General features: G+C 64.2%; 3 protein-coding genes across 8 annotated transcripts; 1 reads left to right on the forward strand and 2 right to left on the reverse strand.

Annotated features, from left to right (window-relative positions):
- Positions 1 to 340: 340 nt before the first annotated feature.
- PERM1 (PPARGC1 and ESRR induced regulator, muscle 1) lies at positions 341 to 8446 on the forward strand. Of its 2 annotated transcripts, XM_082379594.1 has the most exons (4): positions 2948 to 3298; positions 4277 to 6435; positions 7010 to 7135; positions 7397 to 8446. In XM_082379594.1, exons 2-4 carry the CDS (start codon positions 4425 to 4427, stop codon positions 7480 to 7482), a joined length of 2223 nt encoding a protein of 740 aa, XP_082235720.1. In that variant the 5' UTR covers positions 2948 to 3298; positions 4277 to 4424; the 3' UTR covers positions 7483 to 8446. The 2 variants fall into 2 exon arrangements, with proteins under 2 accessions (XP_082235719.1, XP_082235720.1); XM_082379593.1 differs by lacking the exons at positions 7010 to 7135; positions 7397 to 8446 and adding an exon at positions 6677 to 7003 and having other exon boundaries at positions 341 to 3298.
- Positions 8418 to 16080, reverse strand: PLEKHN1 (pleckstrin homology domain containing N1). 4 transcript variants are annotated; one of them, XM_082379604.1, is made up of 16 exons: positions 15852 to 16080; positions 15653 to 15752; positions 13001 to 13147; positions 12834 to 12914; positions 12641 to 12713; positions 12214 to 12341; positions 12010 to 12105; positions 11815 to 11895; positions 10973 to 11048; positions 10706 to 10854; positions 10442 to 10570; positions 10106 to 10246; positions 9807 to 9938; positions 9414 to 9623; positions 9111 to 9180; positions 8418 to 9029 (listed from the first exon to the last, which is right to left on the reverse strand). In XM_082379604.1, the coding sequence occupies exons 1-16, from the start codon at positions 15932 to 15934 to the stop codon at positions 8917 to 8919; spliced, it is 1809 nt and encodes a 602-aa protein (XP_082235730.1). In that variant the 5' UTR covers positions 15935 to 16080; the 3' UTR covers positions 8418 to 8916. The 4 variants fall into 4 exon arrangements, with proteins under 4 accessions (XP_082235730.1, XP_082235729.1, XP_082235727.1 ...); XM_082379603.1 differs by having other exon boundaries at positions 12010 to 12341; XM_082379601.1 differs by having other exon boundaries at positions 9111 to 9159; positions 12010 to 12341; positions 15852 to 16048.
- A 705-nt stretch (positions 16081 to 16785) lies between these two features.
- Positions 16786 to 22969, reverse strand: KLHL17 (kelch like family member 17). 2 transcript variants are annotated; one of them, XM_082379596.1, is made up of 12 exons: positions 22413 to 22969; positions 21299 to 21558; positions 21090 to 21211; positions 20708 to 20929; positions 20118 to 20234; positions 19725 to 19938; positions 19298 to 19442; positions 19046 to 19213; positions 18538 to 18626; positions 18382 to 18455; positions 18001 to 18182; positions 16786 to 17664 (listed from the first exon to the last, which is right to left on the reverse strand). In XM_082379596.1, exons 1-12 carry the CDS (start codon positions 22523 to 22525, stop codon positions 17436 to 17438), a joined length of 1935 nt encoding a protein of 644 aa, XP_082235722.1. In that variant the 5' UTR covers positions 22526 to 22969; the 3' UTR covers positions 16786 to 17435. The 2 variants fall into 2 exon arrangements, with proteins under 2 accessions (XP_082235722.1, XP_082235723.1); XM_082379597.1 differs by lacking the exon at positions 16786 to 17664 and having other exon boundaries at positions 18046 to 18268; positions 20118 to 20331; positions 20775 to 20929; positions 22413 to 22662.
- Between the last annotated feature and the right edge of the window lie 812 nt (positions 22970 to 23781).

Here is a 23781-nt window from a genome sequence, read left to right on the forward strand (position 1 = left end):
CGAAACCTTCGTGACTTTTGGGGGGCAGGCAAAGAGCTCTGTAAAAAGACAGAAACAGGGCTTCCCTGGCGGCACAGTGGTTAAGAATCCACCTGCCGATGCAGGGCACACGGGTTCGAGCCCTGGTCCCGGAAGATCCCACACGCCGCGGAGCAACTGGGCCCACGAGCCACAACTACTGAGCCCGCGCTCTAGAGCCCGTGAGCCACAACTACTGAGCCTGTGCACCTAGAGCCCGTGCTCCGCAACAAGAGAAGCCACCGCAAGGGGAAGCCCGCGCACCGCAACGAAGAGTAGCCCCCGCTCGCCACAACTAGAGAAAAGCCCGCGCGCAGCAACAAAGACCCAACGCAGCCGAGAATAAATAAATAATTAATTAATAAAAAAAGACAGAAACAGTGATAAGCATAAAGAAAATTGTTGATAATTTGGACTATGTTAAAATTTAAAACTTCTGTTCATCAAAAGGCACTGTTAAGAGGTTGAAAAGTTGAGATGGGGGGGAGATATTCATAGTACAAATATTCAAAACAGAATCCTTACCCAGAATGGGTAACAAACTCCTACAGATCAATAAGAAAAAGGCATAGAAAAGAGGCAGAAGCACTGAAGAGACATCTTCACAAAGGAAGATGCCAGTGGGGACTTCCTTGGTGGTCCAGCGGTTAAGACTCTGTGCTCCCAATGCAGGGGTCCAGGGGTTCGATCCCTGGTCAGGGAACTAGATCCCACACGCTGCAACGAAGATCCTGACTGCCGCAACTAAAGACCCGGTGCAGCCAAATAAATAAATAAATATTAAAAAAGAAAATGACAACGGCCAGTAACTTCATTCTTAAGGGAAGTGCTGCACCAGGCGGTGACAGGCCGTAGGCAGTGTGGGCGCAGACACACTGGAGCGAGGGCACAGCCACCCCGCAAGACTGTTGGGCAGTGTCCTCTAGAGCTGGACAAACACCTCGGACCCCACGACCCTCCAAGCCCGCCAAAAGGAATGTTCCAGAATGTTCATAGCATGACTCGGAAGAGCTGCAAACTGGAAATGACCCGAGTCTCCATCCACAGGAAGGCGATGCACGAGCCACACACGGACCACCCTCAGCGGCGAAGCTGACCAACACAGCCTTAGCCACCAAGTTCAGAGCCTGATGAGCAGGGAAGAGGACTGTGGGGTGATTAGAAGACAGGGGTACTGGTCTCCGCCCCGTTCCAGCACAGAGTGCCTGAAAACCTGGGGATTTCCTGCTGAGAGCCCAGGAGCATCTTTTGTTCTAATGAGGCTCCTGTGGGGGCTGGTCACCAGAAAGACCAAGCCTGATGAGAAGCGTGGAATTTTCAGCCCCGCCCCCATCCTCTTGAGAAAGGAGAGGGGCTGAAAATGGGGTTAATAATCCATCATGGCTGTGTGAAGAAGCCTCCACAAAATCCCGAGCGCTGGAGATGGGTGGAGCCGCGTCCACGCCCCTTCCCACGAAGCCCTGCCCATCTCCCAACCTGGACCCTCACCTGCATCCTTCACCCTACCCTCTTATAATGAGCTGGTGAGCGTTAGTGAACGTCTCCCTGAGTTCTCTGAGCTCCTCTAGCAAATTAATTGAATCCGAGGGGCAGTGGGTCGTGGGAATCTCACATTTGTAGCCAAGTCGGACAGAAGTGGTGGGTGACCTGGGGACCTGCTCCTTGCCATTGGCGTCTGAAGCTGGGGGCAGCCTGTGGGACTGAGCCCCTGAGCATCTCCAGATATTATCAGAATTGAGTTAACCTGTCGGACACGCAGCTGATGTCACCGAATTGCCTGGCGTGGGTCAGCCCCCCCCCCCCCACCACGCACACTTTTGGCGACCAGTAAAGGAGACTCACAGGAGAGACACAGGAGGGAAACCTGGGTTTTCCCAACACACAGAGGCAGCGAGGAGAGACCCCAGACCAGGCTTGCCCACCCAGGGTGGCCAAGAACGCCACCCGACCTTACTCTTCCGGGGTGGCTCGGCCTCCTCCACTCGAAGCCTCGGCTGTCGTGGTCCCCACCTACCCGGTCTCAATCCCCTGGACCCTCCTCAGAGGCCACCCTCCTCTTCACTCTAGGTCCTTCTTAAGATGTGTTGCTGTCGGAAATGATCCTGTTTACCTGTTAGTTTCGCTGTTTGCTGTCCAGCCCCCCCACTCCCTCCTCTGTCCCCAGCGGGAGGCGTGTGTGTCACAGTGGCCAGGCTGCGGATAGGCAACACCAGCCTCGAGGGCAGGATGGCTCCGTGCAGGGCTTTGGGGCCCAACTCTGCCACTTACTAGCTGTGTGGCTATGGACAACTCACTCACCCTCTCTGTGCCTTACCAAGCTCAACTGTGAAAGAGGGTCCTCCTGGCGTCCCTCTCAGGACGGACACATTTTGGAAAAGTGCTCAGGGGACTGGGCACGGTGGTGCCTGTAAGGGGCTGTTCTCAGAGGCCATGTCTCCTGCCCGGCTCCTCCTGGTGACCTGCGGGTGGCAGCACCAGACCCCTGCTCCTGGAGAGACAGACTGCGTTGCCACCCCCGCCTTGGGCCCGGCTTGCAGGAGCCTAGGTCGGGAGAGGTGCTGGCAGGAGTGACCAGCTCTCCCCTGACCCCTCCCAGCCCTCTTCAGAGGCCCACTCCCATGTGGGTGCCTGCACTGAGAGCCCTCAAGGACCCCACTTGTCTCCCAAGCCCCACCGGCAGCTTCACGATGCTGCCAGGGGAGGGGCCAGAGCAGGGAGGTGCAAACCCTGACCCAGGTTGGCAGTGGCCACGTCCAAATGACCTCTAGGAACATTCCAGGACCGGTCACTTCCTGGCTCATCACTCGGTGGCTCCCTCTGTTCCCCACAGGTGTCAGGGTGAAGCTCTGGGACCCAGAAGCACCTGGGCTGGTCTGGGGGGCTGCCAGCAGGCGAGGTGGCAGGAGGAGCGGGGAGGGCTGAGTTCGCACAGTGGGCGGGGCCACTTTAAGAGGAAAGGGCGGCCTTCGGACAGGGCGGGCAGCAGAGTAGCCTTCAGCTTGGGAAAGGGAGGTCCTGTGGGCCTGACTGCTGGTCAGCATTCTCTGACTGGCATCTGACCTGACCAGGAAGGCGTCGTCCCTCACGTAGCTGGCAGCCCCTCAAATGCCATCTATTTGTGGCCTGTACCCTGCCGCCTGGCAGGAGACATGTGACTGCGGGGCTGTGGTATTTTGGGCAATGGGGGTGGGGCCTGCGTGGCGAGCCCTGCACCATGCCGCTCTGGGACGGGCAGCTTGGATGCCCAGCTCCGCTGCCCCGGCTGGCTGTGGGGTCCCAGGTACAGTGCCGTCAACCCCTCATTCCCATCCTAAGGGGGCCCAAGGCAGACAGCCCCCACAGGGACCTCCCCTAGGACCAGAGAGGGGGACGAGGTGCAGCGGGGTCAGGAAGCCACAGTGCCCTGGTCTCACGGCACCTCCATCGCAGGACGTGCCTGACCAGAGTGACCTCCCACCGCCCTGGGTCCAGTGGCAGCTGACCAAGGGCCAAAGGGCAGCCCCCTGTAGGGGGCTGAGAGGTTAGGGGCTGTCAGCCAGGTAGGGTTGCCTTAGTTCACTGAGACGCGGGGAGGGGACCTTTGCCGGCTGGGCAGATCTGGTCAGGGGCACAGACACTGAGGATGGCCCCAGGGGGGCTGGTGGGAATCAGGAGGCTCATTTCTGTTCTGGGACCTCCTGCCCAGGCAGGGGCAGAGCCAGGCTCTCCCTGATGACCCCTGAGTAGGCTCTGGCCAGCACTAGCTTGACCTTGGTAAGCTCAGAGGAAGCCCAGCAGTCTGTCCCAGCCAAGGCCAGTGGAAGGTCATCACCAAAGACTGGTCACCTGCTGGACACTGCAGCTCCTCCCCCCACGGCCAGCTGCCACCTGAGGCATGTTGGATAGTCCAGCGCTATCGCCCAGGTAAACTGAGCCCTGGTGGGTGGTCCTTGAAATGGGCTTTGCTATATAGAGTTGGCCTTGGTACCAACAACTCTGCAGGAAAGCTGGAGGCTGACCCAGCTGAACAGAAGATGCGTAACGTTGTGGAGGAAAACTCCTCCTGGGGAGGAAAACTCAAGCATGAGGAACCCTATTCTCAGTGAACGTCACCAGCTTGAACGCAGGACTGCAGCGATATGTCACTATAACGTTATCATCTGCGGTCAGTTTGGGTGCACGGAAAGTGGGTTTCGGACGTTCTAGCTCCAGGAAGCCATCAGGTTTGAGATCAGCACAGCTTCCCTCTGGATTCTCTGTTTGTTCTGCTTTCTTTCAGGACGGAGATGGAGTGCTGGCCCCTGAGCCAGGGAGGCATGGGATGCGCAGGGGGCAGGTGGGGTGGGGGTAGTGTGCGCCGGCCAGGGCCCCGGGCCTGGGCCCGTGAAGAGCCCGGTCTGTGGGTCACGTGCCTCTGCTGACCCAGAATGGAGAACTTCGAGTACAGCATCCAGCTGAGTGAGCAGGACTGGGCTGAGTTTGCAGCTGCTGCCGAAGAGTGTGGCCTCCTGCAGGCTGGCCTGGCCTCTGGGGATGAGCTCTTGTCCAGTGACACTGACCAAAGGGACAGCAGTGGCAGCAGCCCCCCAGGGCCCCCGCCCCTTCCTGAGGGGCAGCTGGCCCCCATGGGGAGTGACTGGCCCGGCTCTGAGGAGGAGGACGAGGCAGCCACCCGGCAGCTGGTCAACAGGTCTTGGCGTGAGCCCGTGCTGGCCCCAGAGGCCGGTCAGCAGATGCCCAGCATGTCCGTGCGGTCAGAAGCTCGGCCGTCCCTCAGCCCTGGTGCTGCCCCTCTGGTCCAGGGCTCATCCCTCTTGGGGCCAGTGTCTTCCAGAGGCGAGAGGCAGAGGCTTCTGCAGGGGCCAGCCCCCCGGGGTCTTGCCCCTACTCCCACTGGTGAGCCCGCTCGGAGCCCCGATTCCCCTGGCCGCAGTGCTGCCCCCCAGAGGCCCCCTGGCAGCCCTGGAGCCCTGCTGCGCAGCCCCAGCCGAAAGAAGAGGCGGGCTGCAGGCACCGAGGCGGGTGGGCGCTTGGGTGACCCAGGCCCTGCGCCCACCCAGCTGGGCTCCCTACTGCTCCCTGAGGCCGGGGCCGAGGACGGCCTTGGCCTGGCCGGGTCCAGGGGGAAGGGTCTCCGGGTGGGGACAACAGGGCAGACAGCAGGAGCTGGGCAGATCGAGCTGGGGCCAGAGTCTCCAGAAGCCCCTGAGCAGGTGGCCAGGCAAGGGCCAGGTGTGGATCTGTCTACATCCGTCCCTACCACTGAGCAGGGCACAGACCTAAGCGGAATGACCCTCAGAACTGAGCCACGCACTATGTCCACGCTTGACCTGGAGGCGTCTCTAGACGTCACGACGGCTAAGTCAGACATGGCTTTGTCCACACCCACCTCCGAGCCGCAGCCCGAGGAGCCTCTGTCTACACCTGCCTCCAAGCCTAGGCTGGATGTGGACCTGCTTACGCCAGGCCCAGTGGTCCAGCTGGAGGTGGATTCATCTACGCCTGTCTCAAAGGCTATTCCACGTACAGCTCTGCCTCACCTGGTTCCTGAGGCTGGGCCTGATGTGGGTGTGTCTACACCTGCTCCCGTCCCCGAGGCTGGGCCTGACAGGGTGGAGCTGGAGCTTGCCCCAGTGGCCAAGCTGGGTTCGAGCCCTATTCGGTCTCCAGAGGGGGGCCGACAGAAGCCCAGAGCGGAGCCCTCAGCAGGTGCCCCTGGACACCACACTGGGGAGCCCCCGCCAGGCCCTATCCAAGCCCCCAAGAAGAAGAAAGTGCGATTCTCCATGGCTGTGCCCAGCCCCGAGGAGCCAGGGTCAGGAGAGGCCTCGGGCCCAGCCTTCCCAGCCACAGCCCCCAGGACAGCAGCTGGGGGCCGCAGGGCATCTGGAGCCTGGGACGCTGTGGCCGTTGGACCCCGGACCCCCCAGCCTCGGATCCTGAAGCACCTGCCTCCCCCTGCCCCCTCTGCCTCAGCGGGGCCTGGGCCCAGCTGCTGCTTTGCGGTGACCCTCCCAGAAGCCTATGAGTTCTTCTTTTGTGACACCATTGAGGAGGAGGAGGAAGATGTCGAGGAGGAAGCAGAGGCTAGCCAGGCTCTGGCCGAAGTCCAGTGGCCGGATGTGTGCGAGTTCTTCTTCCAGGATGGCCAAGCCCAGAGGTCGAGGCACCGGGAAGGCCACGCCCAGGCCCCACCCCTCCAGGCTGAGCCTCTGCCGGCCCCTCCACCAGGAGATCCCATACCCATCTCCATCCCCGAGGCCTATGAACACTTCCTCTGGGAGGACACGTCAGGGGGCACGCTGGGGCCGGCTGCCCTTCTCCAGATGCAGGCCACGGAGCCCCCCAGGTCAGTCCCCGGGGAAGTGGGGACCGGCACCCCACCAGGGCCTAGCCCAGCCTCAGCGGAGCAGCTTACCCCGGCCATCAGGCAAGCAGGTGTGTGTTGCGGGGACCCCATGGCCTGTCCAGGACCTGGGTACACACTGTCCAGGGAGTTGGGCCAAGAGGGCCACTGGGGAGGGGCAAGCCAGGACCCTGGGTTGTGAGCTGGTGGGGGCCCGCAGGGATGATCTGGGCAGGAAGGACCAGCTCCTGGCCATCCCAGGACCCGGTCCAGGTGGGGCAGCCCAAGTCGAGCAGGGCTTTGGCTCCACACTGACCGTCACCCTGTGTTCAGGTCCAGATAACAGCAGTGCCTGCCCCCAGCCTGTAGCAGGCAGGCGTTGGGGCAGCTCCAGCTCAGGCCACACTGCCTGCCAGAGCAGGCTCAAATTCCCTCTGGAAGATATTTTACAAACCAGGAAACGGTGCCCCACACGTACTCGCCCAAGTCAGCCTGACTCAACTATGCCACATGCTACCCTGTGTCTTGGGACAAAGGTATCACGGGGAGGATGTGACTCAGGACAGACATGTCTCAGGACAGACATGGCCAGGAGAGACATGTCCCAGGGCAGGTGCATCTGAGTGAGACACCAGCAGGAGCTCAGGACACGCTTCTCTTTCCTAGGGGAACCCTGGGGTCCCCTCACCTCGTTTACCTTCAGCCAGAATGACATGTGCCTGGTGTTTGTAGCCTTCGCTACCTGGGCTGTGAGAACATCAGACCTGCATGCCCCAGACGCCTGGAAAACAGGTTTGTGGGCCCGGGGGGTGGGGGGCTGGTGTCTAGAAGTCAAATGGAGGGGCAGTGGTGGTGTCCCAGCTGCTGGGCCAGCAGGGATGAGGGGCACATGGGGAGGCGCAGGTTTCTTCCCTGACTGATCTCCTGCGTCGCTGACCCACTCTCGCCCCGCTGGCCTCCCCCCATCCTTTGAGAACCCCGCCGTGTGGATGGAGGGTGGTGACCAGGCCGGAATGGAGCCGGCACTCAGGAGGTCTTGTGCTTCTCTTGCAGTTCTGCTGGCCAACATCGGCACCATCTCCGCTATCCGGTACTTCCGCCGGCAGGTGGGGCGGGGGCGCCGCAGCCCCAGCTCCTAGGACCCAGGCTCCGCCCAGGAAGACGCAGCATGAGGAAATGTCCACAGGTGCTCAGGATGAGGTGCTGCCCTCAGGCCTTGCCCTTTGACCCTTGTGTTCTGCGGCGTCTAGGAAGGAGCCTGCGTCCTTGGTCCTGGCTCCCTTGGACTCCACCCGAGGGTCCAGCCCGTGGCCAAGGCCGAGGCTGTGCTCCACACTTGGGAGTGGGGAGATTCTGGCAGGCTGGGAGGGTAGGCCAAGCAGGGAGCTGGTTAGTAAGGTGGCCAGATTAGCAACAAAACACACAAGGTGTCCAGTGAAACTGGAATCTCAGACACGCAGTATGAGACCTACTTATGCTAAGGAATTATTTGTGGTTTATCTGAAACCAGAGTTAATTGGAGTCCTAATCCTATGTGGTTATCGTGTTGGAGGGAGGGGTATGATGGGGCTTCAGAGCAGCAGCGAGGCCCCAGCTGGAGATCTGGGCAGAGGGCCTTGAGGCTGGGGGGCGGCGTCCCAGGGACCCTCTGCCCTGTTTCTAAGTGGGCTGGGCCGTTGGAGGCCTCTAAGGCCTCTCTAACCCCTGAACCCCAGGGGTCTGTGGTCAAGACCTCCTTGGCTCCTGCCTGAGATGGTGAGCAGGTACCCAGAGGGGCCCTGCAGGCTGGGGGTCTGTAGGGCAGAGCCTGGAGCCCCTCCTCTGGGGAGCCCTGGAGGAGGGGCAGAGGCAGAAGTCAAGGGTATCAGGTGGAGGGACGGGACACCTGGGTTCGCCCAGAGCTGACAGGAGCCGGAGATGGGAAAGGAAGGTGGGCAGGGTGCGGGCAGTAGTGGAGCAAGGGGGCTGCCAGCCTAGGTGCTGGGTGGGCGTCCAGCTCCGAGGCAGCACATACAGGGTCCCCGGGACGCAGGAGACTCCTGGCTGTTCAGGACAGAATGCGTGGACACACAGCACCAATAAAATCTCTTTCTTTCTTGTTTAGTCTCTTGCCGGTTTCTCCCGACCATCCCACTCACATGCGCCCAGGCCACCTTCCTGCCTCTGCTTGTGATGTCTCAGACCCTTGTGCCCTCTGGCCTCACATACTCTGACTCTCGCTAACCTGACTTTCTCAGCCCTCTGACCTTTACACCTGTGCCATCCTCCCTCTCCCAGGTGAAGCCCCTTCCCCGAGTCCCCTCCCTCATTCCTTCCCTGAGAGGCAGGCCGAGGTTTGGCCCCTCTGGGCGTCCAGTCACCTTGGCCAAGGTGTCCTGAGGATGAGGCCCTCCTGACCCCTCAAGAGCCCAGGGTAACTCAGGGTTCTGGAGGCCCCCTCCACCTGCTGGGGTCAGACCCTGACTCGATACTGGGTGCCTGTGGCCCCACTAAAAAGCCCCAGGCCCTGCTTCAGCCCCTCCTGCAGGGTCGATGCCGGCAGGTGGTCCCGAGAAGCAGCCTCCTGGTGGCCATCAGATCCACTGGACGAGCCCGCCTTCAGCCTCAGGTGCTCGAGGCCACCGCTGGTGGGCAGGTGACAGAGCTTTGTCCCAGACACTGTCGTAGCTCCTTGGGGGGCGGCCGTCTGGTAGGGAGGGCAGAGGTTGTGTGCCTTCAGGAAGCAACACCCAGAGCTTCCCCAGGAAGAGGCAGGGCCCTCACTCACCTGGGGGAGGTGGCGGGGGTTCGGGCGCAACTTCCCTCGCAGGAGAGACCTGGGGACCCCAATGACAAGTCTGAGGGATGGGCCCTAGGACGGGCTTGGCGACCAGCTCAGGAACCTGCCAGAACCCACCCCCACCTTTCCTCTTGCCCCCACCCCCTTCCTGCCACTGCTCCCATCCTTGGTCTCCGCCCATCCTCCCTTCCCCCGTTTCCATCTCTCCTGCTCCCTCAGGGTCCCAGGAGGCCCCACGCGGTCTCCTCTCTCCTGCAGAACCCCTTGCCCGGGGTGGGGGCTGCTACTCACAAGCTGAGGGGAGCCTGGGGGCCGGGACCCCCGGCCCTTGATGGAGCCGCGATGCCGCTGAGAGGCTCGGGCCTGCAGGACTCCCTTCTCGGAGAGCAAGTGGGGGCCGGAGAGTCCAGAGCTGGGGTCAGAGACAGGCACGGACACGGGGACCAAGGGGAATGGGTTCGAGGGCTCAGGTCCAAGCGAGCTCTGCATCGCACTGAGGAACTGTCAGGAGAGCGTTGGTGACCGAGGCCCTGGGCTGGGACCTCCATGCAGCTGAGGGGCCCCTGCCCCAGAAACCCCCTCAGCCTCCCGCGGCAGCCTGAGCAGATCTCAGGCTTCAGGCACCCTCTCAACCTCAGGCTGTGGCCACGTCCAGCTCTTTCTGTCACCCAGCAAGGGACTGACCTTGTCCAGGTCCTGGATGTCTGTGACCCTGCGGTGGGAAGTGGCAGGTGGTGTGTAGGGGTCAGCGTAGAGCGGGGAGTGTGGTGTCTCCAGAGAATGGTCTGGGGCCTCAGGGCCATACTCCAGCCTCAGCTACAGGCAAGAGACAGAACAGACAGAATCGCCAGAGCTGGAAGCGGCCAAGCCCTCCCTTCTCCGTGCAAGAGGCCTCTGGGTGGCTCCAGGACCGAGGAGGCCGGGGAGATGGAGGGCGGGAGGGAGAGCCATGCCTGGAGCTGGGGTCAGCGTGCTGGGCCCACCTTGGTCAGGTCCAGGTGCAGTGGGATGGCTGGGCCGGGCCCCTCGCCCTGGGCCTTGCTCCTGGGTGATCGGTTGCTGCCGGCCCGTCTCAGCTTTGCCTTGTGCCCACCGACGCTGGTGCAGCCAGGGCTGGCTTGCTCCTGTGGGGACCAAGGACCTTCCAGAAGGTTCTCCAGGGCCCTCTCCCACATACCCCTCTGAGGCTACACAGAGCCCCTCCGGTCTGAGTCCCCTCCCCTGAGGAACTAGGGTCCTACTTGCAGTGGGGTCCCCAACACAAACTCGCCTCATTGTCCCCCGCCCCCGTCCTCTGCCCATCCCCCCCAGGTACTCACCGGCGCGGGCCGGGCAGAGCAGCCTGCGGCGGACTCAGGCGTGGAGCGGCTGGAGGCAGCTGCTGGGCACCCCGAGTCCCAGCTGGTCCGTCCGTCAGAGGAGAGTGAGCCTCGGCCACTGCCCACAACCTGGGCGGCCGGCGGTGGGTAAGGGTGAGCCGGATGGCAGGGCCCCTCCCCCCACCTCCCCGAGCCCAGGCCCACCCTCCCGATTCATCCGGCGCCCGGCGCTGCCCGGCGGCACCTCCCCTGCTGACTCCTCACCTGTGGGGGCGCCTGCAGCCTCGGGAAGCTCTCGGGGCCAGGCGGTGGGGAGGCCCTGTCCCCGCGGCAGACCGTCTGCAGGCAGAGCAGCCAGTGGCCATAGTCCTCGTAGCTGGCACACACCACACGGATGGTGTTGATGAGACGGCCTGGCACACAGATGCCGTGAGGGGGCCTGGCAGGCAGGGTGCCCCCTGCAAAGCCCCGGTGCAGAGCTGGGTGCCCACTGGGCTCACACCCTCTCTCCCAGGCCCGGCCTCTGCCCACCTTCGATCAGGAAAGAGCGGATCTGTTTGTCCCTCTCCTCCAGGTTGACGTGGATGGCGCTGAGCGGGAGCTCCCCCTGCGGGGCATCCAGGGGGCACGAGGCCTCAGTCAGGGGGAGCAGCCCTTGTGCCCACTGCCCCGTCTTGTCCTCCCGAGCTGATGGGCACTTGGACGCCAGGCAGAGGGCAAGGCAGGTCCAAGGCCGACACCCCGTGGGAGGCCAGGCACTCCCCGTCTGTCCTTGGGGAATGCCTTCACCCCCGGTCTCCAGGTGGGGCCTTCGCCAGCCAATGGCCGACACAGGACCGGTCGGGGACTGGTCCCCTGGGCCACCCGCTAAGATGGAGGGTGGGGTGGGAAGGAATCACGAGGAAGCCCCCCGTGTGTTTCTCAGTGACTGAAAGCCATGATCACCCCCAGAGTAGAACGTACCCTGACGCACATGACACTCGCTCTGGCCCCAAAGGACCTTCACACCCACGCCCATGCCCACACGTGCACACGCACACGCAGAAGCCTCAGGCACCAGGAAGATGCCTGCTCAGAGGTATAGGCCCCTTTCAGGGGCACTAGGGGCCCCCATGCCACCCACCCCAGGTGATGGGTCTGCTGGTGCCTGAGGACCCTCTAGGATGACACGGGACGCTGAGGCAGGGCACCCACCTTCCTTGCCCACGTCAGGCTAAGACCAGACTGACCAGGGCAGTGGGCTGGGTGGGTGGGGCCAGTGCTCTCTGCCCCAACAGGCCCCGAAATACAGGTTCCTCCTGAGCTGCTGCCCCCTCCCACCCCCACACAGAGGGCGCGTCCCTGGGGCGGATCCACAGTGGGGAGGAACCCACCTTAAAGCAAAGCCCATCTGCTTCCTCGGAGAAAATGGCCAGGGAGGTCGGGTACAGGACCAGGAGCCGGTCCCACTGCTCCTGTGCGGGGGGTCACAGGGCGGAGTAGGGTCTCCACCAGCACACACCCAGGGCCCCCACCTGCTGCCTGCACCCCTCCCCCGCCTCCTCCCACCTCTGCGCCCCTCCACCCACCTGTGAGGGCAGATGCTGCAGCTTGACCCTTGAGGCACAGACGGCGGTGCCCACCACCTGGAGCCCTGACGCCGTCCGCAGCGGGGTCAGCCTGTGCTGCAGAGTCCAGGGGAGCTCGTTCTCAGGCGGGCCCTGGTAGAAGGGGGTCAGGGGCAGGAGGAGGAGAGTGGGGGTGGGAGGGGGCGTGGGGTTCCCAGCACTGACCTGAGGGGGTGCTGGGTGGCAGCGCGGCACCCCTCCCACGAGGGCTATCTGCTTCTCCAGGTGGTAGAGCCAGCGGTCCAGCTCGGCCTGGCTGGGGCAGAGCACGAGAAGGGGGGCGGGCAGCGGGCCTGCGGGGGAGGGGCAGAGTAGGCTAGGCCAGCGGCCACAGGAAAGGCTCCTCAAGGGTTGGGGGGAGCCACTGATGACCACACGCACAGCTCTGGAGGCCCCCAACCCACTGCCCTCCACCTCAGCCCGGCATATGCACGTGTGCCCATCAGAGGAAAAGCCAGGAGCCCTCAACATGCTCAGAGCCCCGCCAAGGTCCTGGGGCCCGGTCAACGGCCAGGCTCACTGAGCAGCCTTAGTGCTCTCGCCCTCCTGAGGGCCAGGTCCGCACTGGCAGCACCCCCGTGCCCCTGCGCACCTGTGATCTGGAAGGCATGCTCTCTGGATCCCTCGAGCGGGCAGACGCTCAGCTCCATCAGTGGTAATAGCCCCTGCCAGAGCACAGCGGGAGGGAAGGGCTGGGGGACCCCGAGCAGGACTGGGCCACGTGCCTCCCAAGGGGCTGCTCTCTCTCTCTCCCCCAGCTCCTCCCTCTGCCCACTTCCCCTCACCTGGAAAATGAGTCCTTCGGAACCATGGGCCTGGAAGTAGAGGTGGGAGGGGAAGAGCTCCAGATAGCAGTCGCTGATGTCCTGGGGGAGAGTGGGGCCAAGGTCTGAGGGCTAGGGGCAGGCCCCAGGGTGGCCCTCAAGCATGCCCCTCCCGGCCCGGCCCCCACCTGGCTGTGCTGGAAACGCAGCTGGACCTTGGTGTAGTGCACAACCTTGCCCAGGCTCCTCACGGGCGCCCTCCGCTGCCCTGCCTTGAACACACTCAGGAAAGGCTGCTCCAGGTTTTCTTGCTGGCTCTCCAGGGTCGGGATGTTCTGGGGTGGGGGCAGAGCTCAGGGGAGGGGGCCTGACCAGCGGCCAGCAGCCCCGCCCCCCAGTCTCACAATACACGGGTTAAGAACGCCCACACAGCATCACACGTGTGTACAGAACCCTGTACACACTCACAGCCTCTTCACGTGAAAACAATGCAGCGCACACACACACACACACACACACACACACACACACACACACACACACACACAGCCTCCATGCTGGTCACAACTCTGTGGTCTAGTCTTGGAATCAGCGAGGTTTCAATTCAACGGAGATACAACCCTTAGCTTCGCTATTTCCTAACTGCGTTCCCTTATTTTGGTTATTCAACCTCCCAAGACTTGTTGGTCAGAAGGGTTTTCAGGTGTCCAGGTGAGACAACGCTCGAATCCCTCCCGCACCTCAGGGTTGGCTACTAACATTTTAAAACTTGGTTCTACCAAGAAAGGGGGGAGGGACTGATTTGTAGTATTTGCCAATTTCCCTGGTGTAAGTACTCTCGTCACAGCCCACTTCAAGCCACCAGCACACTGCCGCACGCCCCCCATCTCCCTCTCAGCGGAGGCCAAGGTCCTGACAACGGCCAAGGGGTCCTCTCCCCTCACATCAGGCACGTGCCCGTCTCAGGACCTTTGCTAGGCTGCCCCCTCTGCCTGGACCACTCAGCCCAGCCCCTTCTCACCCCATCCAGAGCCTGGCTCAGACCCCCTTCTCTGTAAGCCCCTGTCTGGGTGCCCTTCCAACATTCTAGCTTCACTGAGACCCCCGCCCATTGGTCCTCCTGTACGTTTCTCCTCAGCGCTGGCCACATCTGGCTTACTCTGTCTTTTACTTCTTTGTCTTATCACCTGGCTCGGTCATGGGGTGAGAACGATACGAGAACAGGGCCCATTGCTGGGCCAGGGCCTAGGACAGGCCTGGCGTGTGCTGGGGGCTCAATGCCTGTCTGCTGAAGGGAGGAAGGGTCAGTGCCCACCAACAGCTGACCCTGGCACACAGAGAATCCTCTATAAACAGGGGCTTGACTGTCAGAATGGAGTCAGACCGGGATGGGCGCTGAACTGGGGCTGGAGGGGCTGAGCTCTGGGATCAGGGCGCGCTGGGGAGCTGGCAGGGGCTGCTGTGCCCTGGCCAAGCTGAGCCACCCCTTGGGCAAGCCCAGGAATGTGAACAGACAGACTCACAGCTTGCTGGCGTCCCTGCCTTTGGGTGGGGCCTCCTGCGCCCACACCCAGTGTGGGGAATGATGCCGGATGGGACCCATGAAAAATAGGCCACGGAGCAGGAAGGGCCACACAGCTGGCCCTGTGGCCTGGGCTCAGCCTTGGGGCCGTGGCTGGGCAGGCTCTCGTCTGGGTGTAGAACCCGCGCCCAGGCAGGGCTCCAGGAGTGCTGGCTCCTCCCCCGGCCCCACCCCCCGAGGTTCAGCAAGCCGGGTCCCCTCGCCGGCCGCCATGTCCTGGCCCAAGAGGACCACCAGGACCACACGATGTGCCCTGGGCCTGGACAGAAGGAGTTGAGGTCTGAGATGCGGCCACACAGAGGGACGCCGGCTGGGACTTGTCAAAAGTGCTCTGCCCACTTCTCTGAGGCAGCCCGGTTTCTGAAGCCGGCACTTGGCCACAGGGAGCCCAGGACACCCCAGGGAGCAGGAGAGGGGACAGCCTGATTGGAACACTTGGAAAGCTGGCTCGGGAGCCCACACCAGCTGCTGTGAGGACCGAGGGGTGCAGGGCAGTTGTGTCTGGGGCAAGAACCTGGGGGGTCACTTCCCTCACACCCCAGGGCCCCTGCACACAGCAGAGCCTTGCCCCGCCCCTTGCCATGCTGGGTTAAAGGGAGGGCGTCTCTCCCCCTCGGCCAGCTGGGCAGGGGGTTGGGGTCGTGCTCAGCTCGGGGTGGCCTGCCGTGGGCTTGGGAGCCACGTCCCCGCGGCGGGGCCTGGGGGGCGGGGCGCAGGGGCTGCTGGGGGACGAGGCAGCGGTGGACACTGAAGGGACACCCCTTGGAGAAACCGGGGCCGAGGGAAGGGGAGAGGCCGGCTCACTGCGCACCCGAAGCCCCTAGCTCTCGGAGTGACAGCTTGGCGTGGCGGTTCACGGCCCCGTCACCAGCCTGACGCCCGTGCCCACACGGCAGCAGCCAAGACACGCGTGCTTGTCCAGCTCCAACGTGCCCAGACACGCTGTCCTGGGCCAGGGCCCGGGGCGGGGGGCGGACACCAGGGCCCCCAGGCAGGGCTGGCACGTGGCGAGGCGTGGAGGCCCCGCCCCACCGCCCCACTGACTCAGGGCCGGGTCTCAGTTTCACTCTGCTCAGACTTTCGGCCGATGAGCTTCCCAGGGTAGGGCTGCACCTACTTCCTCCCTGTGCTGTGGACTTGACTCCCCCGGTCCGACGGGGAAGACCCCGGGCCCGGCACAGGCAGGACACACACACTCAGTCACACGCAGTCACACGCAGACCACCACTGCCACACCCCCTTGAGCCCGGCTGCTCACCGTCCCAGGGATGTAGCGGAAGATCTTGTCGGCAGTGGTGTCCCCATCCGGACTGGCCTCGGTGCCAAACAGGCCAACCAGCTTCCGGGCGCCGTCCTCTCTGGGAACAAGGGAAGGGGTGCTCACAGCCTGGCCCCCGAGGCAGATGGAGGGAGATCCTGTGACCGAGTGGCCGCAGCTGTACCCTGCCCCGCCTCACCTATTTCCCTTCAACGAGGGCTTTCTGGAAAAGGAGGCTCGGAGCCTCCTAGGGGCCTGAGGGACACAGTGGCTGTTCCCCATGGGCGGCGGCGGCAGCTGGCCCGAGCAGAGCAGGTCGACAGGTCTGGGTCCCTCTGTCCCGAGCCTCCTGCCCCACCTCCTGGGGCGGGGCTCTGGGGCAGCCTGTCCTGTACCCAAGGGCTGGGGAGGCGGAGCCTTTCTGGGAGGGACCTGGCCCCTACCTGAGGCTGAGCTGAGCCTTTCAGTTCCCTGTCCAGGGTCCTCCACACACGCCAGCCAGCCTGGGGGGTGGGTGGGTGGGGGATGGGGAGGAAAGGCTCCCCTCCTCTCACCGCCCAGTGAAGAGACCCCAGTCTGTAGAGGAGGGGGCCCAAAGGCCAGTCTGTGATTGTGTCAGACTGGGGGTGCCTAGAGCTGGAGCTCCGTGAGCCCAGAGATCCCCTTCCAGACCTCCCCACCATGTGAGCACACATCCTGTTTCCACCTAAATGCCTGTTGCTGAGTCACCAGTGACTGTAAGGGCATGTGTGCTTACTCTCAGCTGTTGAAGCAGGAATTTGCAACTGGGTAAGGGGAAGCCAGGACCCTCCCGCAGCCTCCTCTCTTGCCTCAGTCCAATCCTCACCCCAGATCAAGGTCAGGGTCCCCAAGGCTTAACCAGAATCCAGGAGGGAGGCCATGACCCTCCCAGGTGCGCCCGGGACAGCCATGGCGAGGGGGAACGCCATGCAGAGCCTAGAGTAAGCCACTGGCCACCACAGCCCTGCCCCCGGATGCGATGGTGCTGCCTCACAGCCCCCAGGTGCCAACACAGCATCTCGGCCCAGCCGCATAGCCACCCCAGGCCCTCCCGGTCACCCCAGACAGGACCCTGGAAGACAGAGATGGACACTCAGCCACAGGCCCGCAGAGCCCAGGAAACATGTTTATTGTTCAAGTGGCTCATATTGCTGTATGCGGTCTGCGGTGCACGTGTGCCCAGCTCAGTGCAGGATCCAGAAATGACACCACAGCCACGGGAAGGAAGCCCAATTCGTGCCCCCCTGCCAGGAGTGTGCCTGGCTGGGCGAGGCAAGGAGGTGTGCAAAGCTCAGGCTGGGGGTCTGCACCTGCTCAGAAAGCCCCCCCCCCAATAACTGCTCTGCATCACCCCTTGGTCCCTCCAGGTCTACAGAGTCCAAGTTGGCCCCTTACCCACGGGCAACGCCAGTGCCCACCCTGTCGCTCCCCAGTGCCCCCAGCACGGTGGGAGGACACCCAAGAGGGAGGCTTGGTCCCAGAGATACGACACTTTAAGAGTAAACGGAGAAACTGGCAGCTGCAGCCTGCTCGCCACCAATCAATAAATAAACGAGTGAATAAATAAACGGCACACACACAAACACTGAGGAAGGAACACAGAAACCCACGGCCTAGACGCGCGGAGACTGGACAGACGGCCCCGGACGTTCCTGGTGGGGGCCGAGCCCCGCCCCATGCGCAGGGGAGGGAGGCGCTGGGCCCAGGGGGCTTAAGGCACGTGGGAGGCCGCGGGCGGGCCTCTGTGCAGCCGCGCCACGGGTCAGAGGCTGGTGGACGACACGGACAGCGTGGGCGAAGAGGGCGGCGGGAAGTTGAGCAGCTCGAGCACTGCCACGCCCACGCTGCTGCGCCGTGTGAACATGCAGGACGCGGCCACCCACTTGTTGGTCCTCGGGTTGTACTTCTCAATGGAGTTGAGGCTGGAACTGCCGTCGTTGCCCCCTACGGCGTACAGCCAGCCATCCATGGACACCAGGTCGTGCGTGCTCCTGCCGGCAGGGCGACGGGGAGGAGTAAGGGGTGAGGCTGGGGGTGAGGAGGGGGCAGGGCCGGGTCTGGGGCGGTAGCCATCTGAGGAGCCTCGGGGGCGGGGCCTTGGGAGGCATCCTGGGGGCGGGACGGATGGGTGGGGGAAATGAGCCGGTGAGGCGGGGCCTTGGCATGATGGGGGCGGGGCCTTGGAGCAGTGGGGGCGGGGCCCCGGAGGGGGAGACCTGGGAGGGAGGTGGGGGGACACGCCGCGCAGGGGTGAGAGCCTGGGACACATCTGTCGGGGTCGGGGGTGCAGACCGCCGTGGTGGTGACAGGTGTGGGGGCCGGCGCACCTTCGGATGTTCATGGGCGCCACACTCTCCCAGGCACCCGCCTTGGGGCTGTATCTCTCCACAGAGTTGAGGCAGCTGGTGCCGTCGTTGCCGCCAGCCACGTAGAGGGCCCCCTCCAGCACCGCCACGCCCGCGGAGCTGCGCCGGCTCAGCATGGAGGCCACGGGCGTCCAGGAGTTCACCTGCAGTGGAGGGACGGGCTGGGGGCAGACCCACTACCAGCCTCCCTCCGCCTCCACGTGCAGGACTCTACTCCAGGGTGGGGTGTCTGTGGGACAGGGTGGACGTAAAGGGATGACCCTCTGGGGGACGGGGGTGGCCAGAGAGTGATGACGCGAAGTAGCTCTGGGAAGGGGAGCGTGTGACTGGGGTGCTTCGCACCTGGGGCTCATACTTCTCCACGGTGGCCAGGTGTGACGCGCTGTCGTAACCGCCCACGGCGTACAGGTTCCCATCTGCAGGGAGCCAACACACCCGTGGTGCACCTGCTGCGTGCGGGCGTGCCTGGGGCGGGCGCTACGCGCAGCAGTCACCCACCGAGCATGGCCACGCGCACGTATCGCCTCCGGGTGCTCATGGCGGCGATCGACGTCCACGTTCCCGTCAGGGGGTCGTAGCGCTCGGCGCTGTAGACACCAGGACGGCCGCTGACCTCGAGCGGTGGCAGCAAAGCAGTCCCGGCCTCAGGACCTGCCCTCCCCCGAGGAATGACTAAAATTCTGTGCTAGACAGTCACGGAGGCTGACCCCAGAGTCCCACTGGAGCAGGAAGCAGGGCCTACTGGGTGGACACAGGCCACGGGCTACCTGGATAACGCTGGGCAAGTGTCCACCTGGGCCCAGCCCCTGGCCTGGTGGGAAGGACGCCGGAGAGGAAAGAAGGGGCCACTGGCCTAGCCCAGACGAAGAGGCATAGGGGACCCTGGTGACCTGACTCAGGCACGGTCCCCCTTGGCTCCGCTCAGGCAGGGCCTCTGCAGTCCTGACGCAGCCACGCCTGCCGAGCCAACCCTGAAAGGCCGCGCGGCCCTGACCCCAGCCACTACCTGTTGAGGCAGGAGGCCCCGTCGTAGCCACCGGCCGCGTACAGGAGCCCGTGCAGGGCAGCCACACCCAGGCAGCTGCGCCTCGTGCCCATGGACACCTCAGGCTGCCAGGTGTTGGTCACAGGGTCGTAGGACTCTACGGTGGCCAGGTCTGAAGTCCCATCGTAACTAGGGGAGGGGTTCGCTGCTGGTCAGGGCTGGCCCAGTGGGCACGTGCCAAGCCCCTGACCCGAGACCAGCCCCCACTCTTACCCGCCCACGGCGTACAGCCGGTTCCCGACTGCCGCCACGCCCACCCGGGCCCGGCGCGTGGACATTGAGGCCACCACGTGCCAGCGGTCAGCGCGCGTGTCGTACGCTTCGCAGTCCCCGTGGATGGCGAACAGGCTCCCACCACCTAGGGAGGGGGAGGTGACGGGGCAGGACAAGGGCCCAGGGACGCAGTGGGCTAGGAGGCTCTAGCGCAGCTCGAGGCTGAGGGCCGGGAGGCTCCAAGGGCAAGTGGGGCCGGTGACCGGTGAGTGGGTAACACCACGGGGGATGGAGGAGCAGGTGTGGGGTGAGCGCAGGATGGAAACGGCATGGGGCGGGGGTGGGGTGGGGGGGCTTGTGCTGGGCTTGTGGCTAGGGACACGGGGCAGGGATGGGGGACCGGATGGGACGGGACAGCTGGGCGTACCCACAGCGAAGAGCACAGGGCCGGCGCCCTCACAGCGCCGGGGCCGGGTGCGGCTGGTGCCCAGGACGCCCCTCTGCTCGGGCAGCAGGTGGAACTTGAGGGCCTCAATGAGCAGGTCCTTGCAGTCCGGGTGGTGCCGCACCAGGCTCTCGGCGTCCACGTGGCCCAGCAGGAAGTCCCGGCTCAGCAGGGGCAGGCGTACACACTTCATCAGCTGGGGTGTGGTAGCAGGCCTGCTACGGTCAGGCCTGCTCATGTGTCCTGGACCCTCCTCAAGACACGTGCCTGCATCACCCCTGGGGACCTCTGGGCACGGAAGAGCCCAGGCACGCCTCATCCTCAGCCACTGCGTCCCCTCCCAAGCACCGCAGGCCCCCCAGGGCCTGGCCTCACCCGAGGAACGTGCTGCCTCCGGGCGTCCACGTCGTGCTTGACCCAACTCAGGACGGCACGGTAGACGTCCTCCTCTGAAGGCACGTTCAGGCTGTCGCTAGAGACCAGTTCCAGCACCTGGAGGTGGGGACCCTCAGACCTGAGATCTGGGGAGGGGCTGGGGGGCCCATGGAGCCCTGAAGGTGCCTGGGAGGGAGAGTCCAAGGGGGTGTTCCTACGAGGAGGAGCCAAGCAGGGTCAGGAGTTACAGATCCAGTTCCCGGGGGCCTAGCTCCAGAGCAGTCCTGGGGATATGGAACCAGGGACGGGAGACTGTAGGCAGGTATGTGATCAAAACAGGAGAGTGTCAGATATCAATGGTGATGGCTTGTGTGGGGTTAGGAAATGGGGGTGGGGGGTTCCCAGGGGATGGGTGGTGGGGTTGGAACGTGGGTCAGAGACTGGAGATAAAGACTGAGGAGCAAAGGACCAGGTCTTATGGGCCCAGATGATGGGGGCCAGGGGGGCCAAGGCTGGTGCTGGGGTCTGGCGATTGGGTCAGGGTTGGGGTCCGAGTCAAGGTCCAGGCTGTGCTCCAGCTGCCACGTTACCTGCTTCAGCGGCAACAGCATGAACTCTTCAGTCTTGGCCACGTCCACGAAGTGCTGCAGCACGTACCTGTGTGCCGCCTTGAGCAGGTCGCTGCACGAGTGTGTGTCGGCGAAGCCCCGGATGCCCAGACAGTTGGAGGGGTCGAGCTGACTCAACAGGAACTTGCAGCAGGCGTCACGGACCCCATTCAGCTGCAGGAGGCTGGCGGCCGGGAGCAGAGTCTATGGGGCAAGGTGGGAGAGAGGACCAAGGGAGCAGGGACAGAGAAACGGACGTGAGGACTGAAGGGGTGGCAGCGGTACAGGGGATGCTGGGGGCGTGGGGAGAGCGGAGGCACAAGCAGGGTAGCGGTACGGGACATGAGGGGCGAGGCAGCCTCACCTGTACGTTGCCTTCCCCCACCACAATCTCGGCCGTGTACGCAAACTGCACCAGCTGGTCCAAGGCCTGAGGGTCGATGTCGTGCAGCGTCACATGCGTCTGACGGCTCTCACTCATCTCATCTGTGGGGACAGCAGGTCAGGCTGGTCCCCACCCTGGGAGAGCTGCAGAGTCCCCCAAGTGCCCGGACCCGATGGGGCAGTACTTGCTTGTGAACATGGCGTGGAAGTAGGGGCTGCAGGAGGCCAGCACCACCTTGTGTGCCCGGATCTCCTTGGCAGCCACGTGCAGGACGATGTCACACAGGAGGCCGCGCTGCCGCATGCGGCTCATGGCCACGAAGGCGTCGTGGTAGTGCCGCTTGGAGTTGTGGGATACCGTGTGGCCCTCGCGGCTCAGCAGCTGCACTGCGCCCTCCATGGGGCCCGTGGGCCGGGCCTGCCGGGGCCGGGCACGCTCTGCCTCGGGGCTGTAGGTGGGCAGTGCCCGGTCACGGTGTGCTCTGCAGGGAGCTGCTCACCCACCCCTGAGACCCTGGGTAGGGCCTGGGCACCCAGGAGGCCACCCTCCCCCAGCAGCCCGAACCAGGTTTCCATCACGGACCCACTCCCCTCAGGACCTCCCCTGCTCTCCAGGCGCCACCCCACTCTGCTCGCTCGCATCCAGGGCGTCCAGCTAGACTCTGCCCCAACCTGCTGCCAGCGTGAGGTCGGATCCCACGCCAGACCCCGGTCCGTCATTGAACCTGTACATCTTCCTCTGCCACGACCCCTGCTCAAGCACCACACTTCCCTCCGCCCGGGGGCCTCCGTTCAGAACCCGGCTCTCTAGACCCTCCTCGGGACTAGGCTCTCTGTCCATCGCTGGCAACCCTTCCCGTGCCCCCATCAGAGTCCGGTGTCCTCGGCACGGGCTGGGCATACGGGAAGTGCACGAGGTGAAACTGGTCCGTACTGACCGGTGGCTCTGAAGCAGACCCCTACACCGACCAGCAGGCGTGACCTCTCTTGACCGCCAACCCCCCCCCCCATCATTCAGACAGGCCGCCCGCGTCTTTGAACGGCGCAGCCGGAATTCAAGGGCGGCGGGAGGGGACAGAGCCTCCGGGAGCAGCCTCCTCGGGACGCCCTGCCCCGCGCCGAACGTGTGCGCGGGTAACGCAGGGGGCCTGGACCCTCCGCGGTCGGGCCGAGCCTGCGGGGCGCGAGGCCGTCCCCTCCCGGCAGCCTGCCAGGGTCGGCGCGCCCCTCCCTCCCTCCCTCCCCCCCCCCCCTCCTCCTCGGCCCTGGCCAGTCACGGTCCCCAGGCCCCCGGCCCACTCACGCTGCCGGCTGCGGCGGCGGCGGCGGCGGCGGCGGCGCCTCGGGCGCGGGCCCCGGGCTGCCGTGCTCTGGACTTTGCGTCCTGCCGGCCGGGCGCTCGCTGCGCGGCTGCATGGGTTCGGCCGCCGGCCCGCCGCCGATCCGCGGAGGACGCACAGACAAGCGGACGCCGGACGGCTGGAGGACTGCTCGGCGGTGGCGGCAGGCTCCGCGTTCCTCGCTCCCGCCGCTTGCCCGCAGCCGCTGTTTCTCGGCGCCGCCCGCTCCGCCTCCCGCGCTCCCCCGAGGTTTCGGGGGCGCCGCGTAGCGCACGAATCCTCCCAATCTTTCGGCGCCCCCTCCGTCTCCTCCTCCAGGAAGCTCCCCGGGCCCCGCCCGCCGCCTATCCCCAAGAAACCTCCCGGACCTTCCGCCCGCCTCAACTCGTTCAGGAAGCACCCCTCGCCCCTTCCGGGGCTCCGCATCTCCTGGGGGGCCGAATGGCCCCACGTTATGCCCCTGGGACCTGAGCCAGCCGCGGGCCGCGTCTGCCCTCCTCTCTCCAACCCCACGCAGGCCACTTTGCCGTCTGGCCTTGATCTGGACGCTGGCTGCAGAGCGGGAGAGGGGGTGGGATGCACGCCCTGGGCGCTGTGGGGTCCCCTGTCTTGGGATCTGGCTGTCCAGGCCCGCGGACCTCCGCCACTAGGACGAGTCGGGGGGGAGGGGAGGGCAAAGGTTGGCTTCCCCACCTCTTTCCTTCCCCAAGGCAACCTTCCAGCCTCTGGGCCTTTGCACCTGCAGGCTGTTCCACAGATAGGGCAGAGCAAAAGTGGCTGTCCCCGCCCGGGCCGGCCTGGGGACTTAGGCAGATGTGTTCGTAGCTGAATTCCCAGCAGAGGACTCGCTGGACTGAAATATCAGCCATCCTCTTTCAGGGAGATTTGGCCAACCTGGTTTCAGTAACAGTGTTCGGATCTGTCCACTGTCTGCCCCCTCCCGCTCCCCCAGCGCAGGTGCTATGGGGCTGTCCAGTGAAGTGGAAACGGCTCTCATCGTTCTGATCCTCACCAGAGTGTCATTTATCAATTCGCAAACAGCCCATCTATAGCATCACCATTTCTATTTTCGTTTGTTTTTTCTACTAAAGATTGTTGGCTTTTTATTATTGATTTCTAATAGCTCTTTGTATAGAAGTCCTCTCTGACGCATGTTTCCCCCCATGCATTTTTTCCGTGGTCAATGCATTGACATCCTCACAGGCACGTGTTCACGGAACCCGGGGTGGGGGGCGGGGGGGGGGTGTTGTGGGCTGGGCTGGGCGAGGGTGACCCGGCCCAGCCCTCCCCCAGGTCGGTGTCGTTATTAGTGCCTTTTTTGGTAAACGTCAC

The sequence above is a fragment of the Balaenoptera borealis genome (assembly GCF_965194805.1).
Source record: "Balaenoptera borealis genome assembly, chromosome: 1".
NCBI lineage: Eukaryota > Metazoa > Chordata > Mammalia > Artiodactyla > Balaenopteridae > Balaenoptera > Balaenoptera borealis.

Bases quoted from the DNA above. Each gene is read 5' to 3' on its own strand.
- PERM1 (XM_082379593.1), top strand. From the start codon at position 4,425: ATGGAGAACTTCGAGTACAGCATCCAGCTGAGTGAGCAGGACTGGGCT. The intron at 6,436-6,676 runs GTGTGTGTTGCG...CCCTGTGTTCAG, and splicing joins CCCGGCCATCAGGCAAGCAG to GTCCAGATAACAGCAGTGCC.
- PLEKHN1 (XM_082379603.1), bottom strand. From the start codon at position 15,934: ATGGGGAACAGCCACTGTGTCCCTCAGGCCCCTAGGAGGCTCCGAGCC. The intron at 10,247-10,441 runs GTGAGTACCTGG...TGGTCCCCACAG, and splicing joins GCTCTGCCCGGCCCGCGCCG to GAGCAAGCCAGCCCTGGCTG. The intron at 9,939-10,105 runs GTGGGCCCAGCA...TCTTGCCTGTAG, and splicing joins TGCACCTGGACCTGACCAAG to CTGAGGCTGGAGTATGGCCC.
- KLHL17 (XM_082379596.1), bottom strand. From the start codon at position 22,525: ATGCAGCCGCGCAGCGAGCGCCCGGCCGGCAGGACGCAAAGTCCAGAG. The intron at 19,939-20,117 runs GTGAGGCCAGGC...ACCACACCCCAG, and splicing joins GGAGGCAGCACGTTCCTCGG to CTGATGAAGTGTGTACGCCT. The intron at 19,214-19,297 runs GTAAGAGTGGGG...CCCCTCCCCTAG, and splicing joins CGGCTGTACGCCGTGGGCGG to TTACGATGGGACTTCAGACC.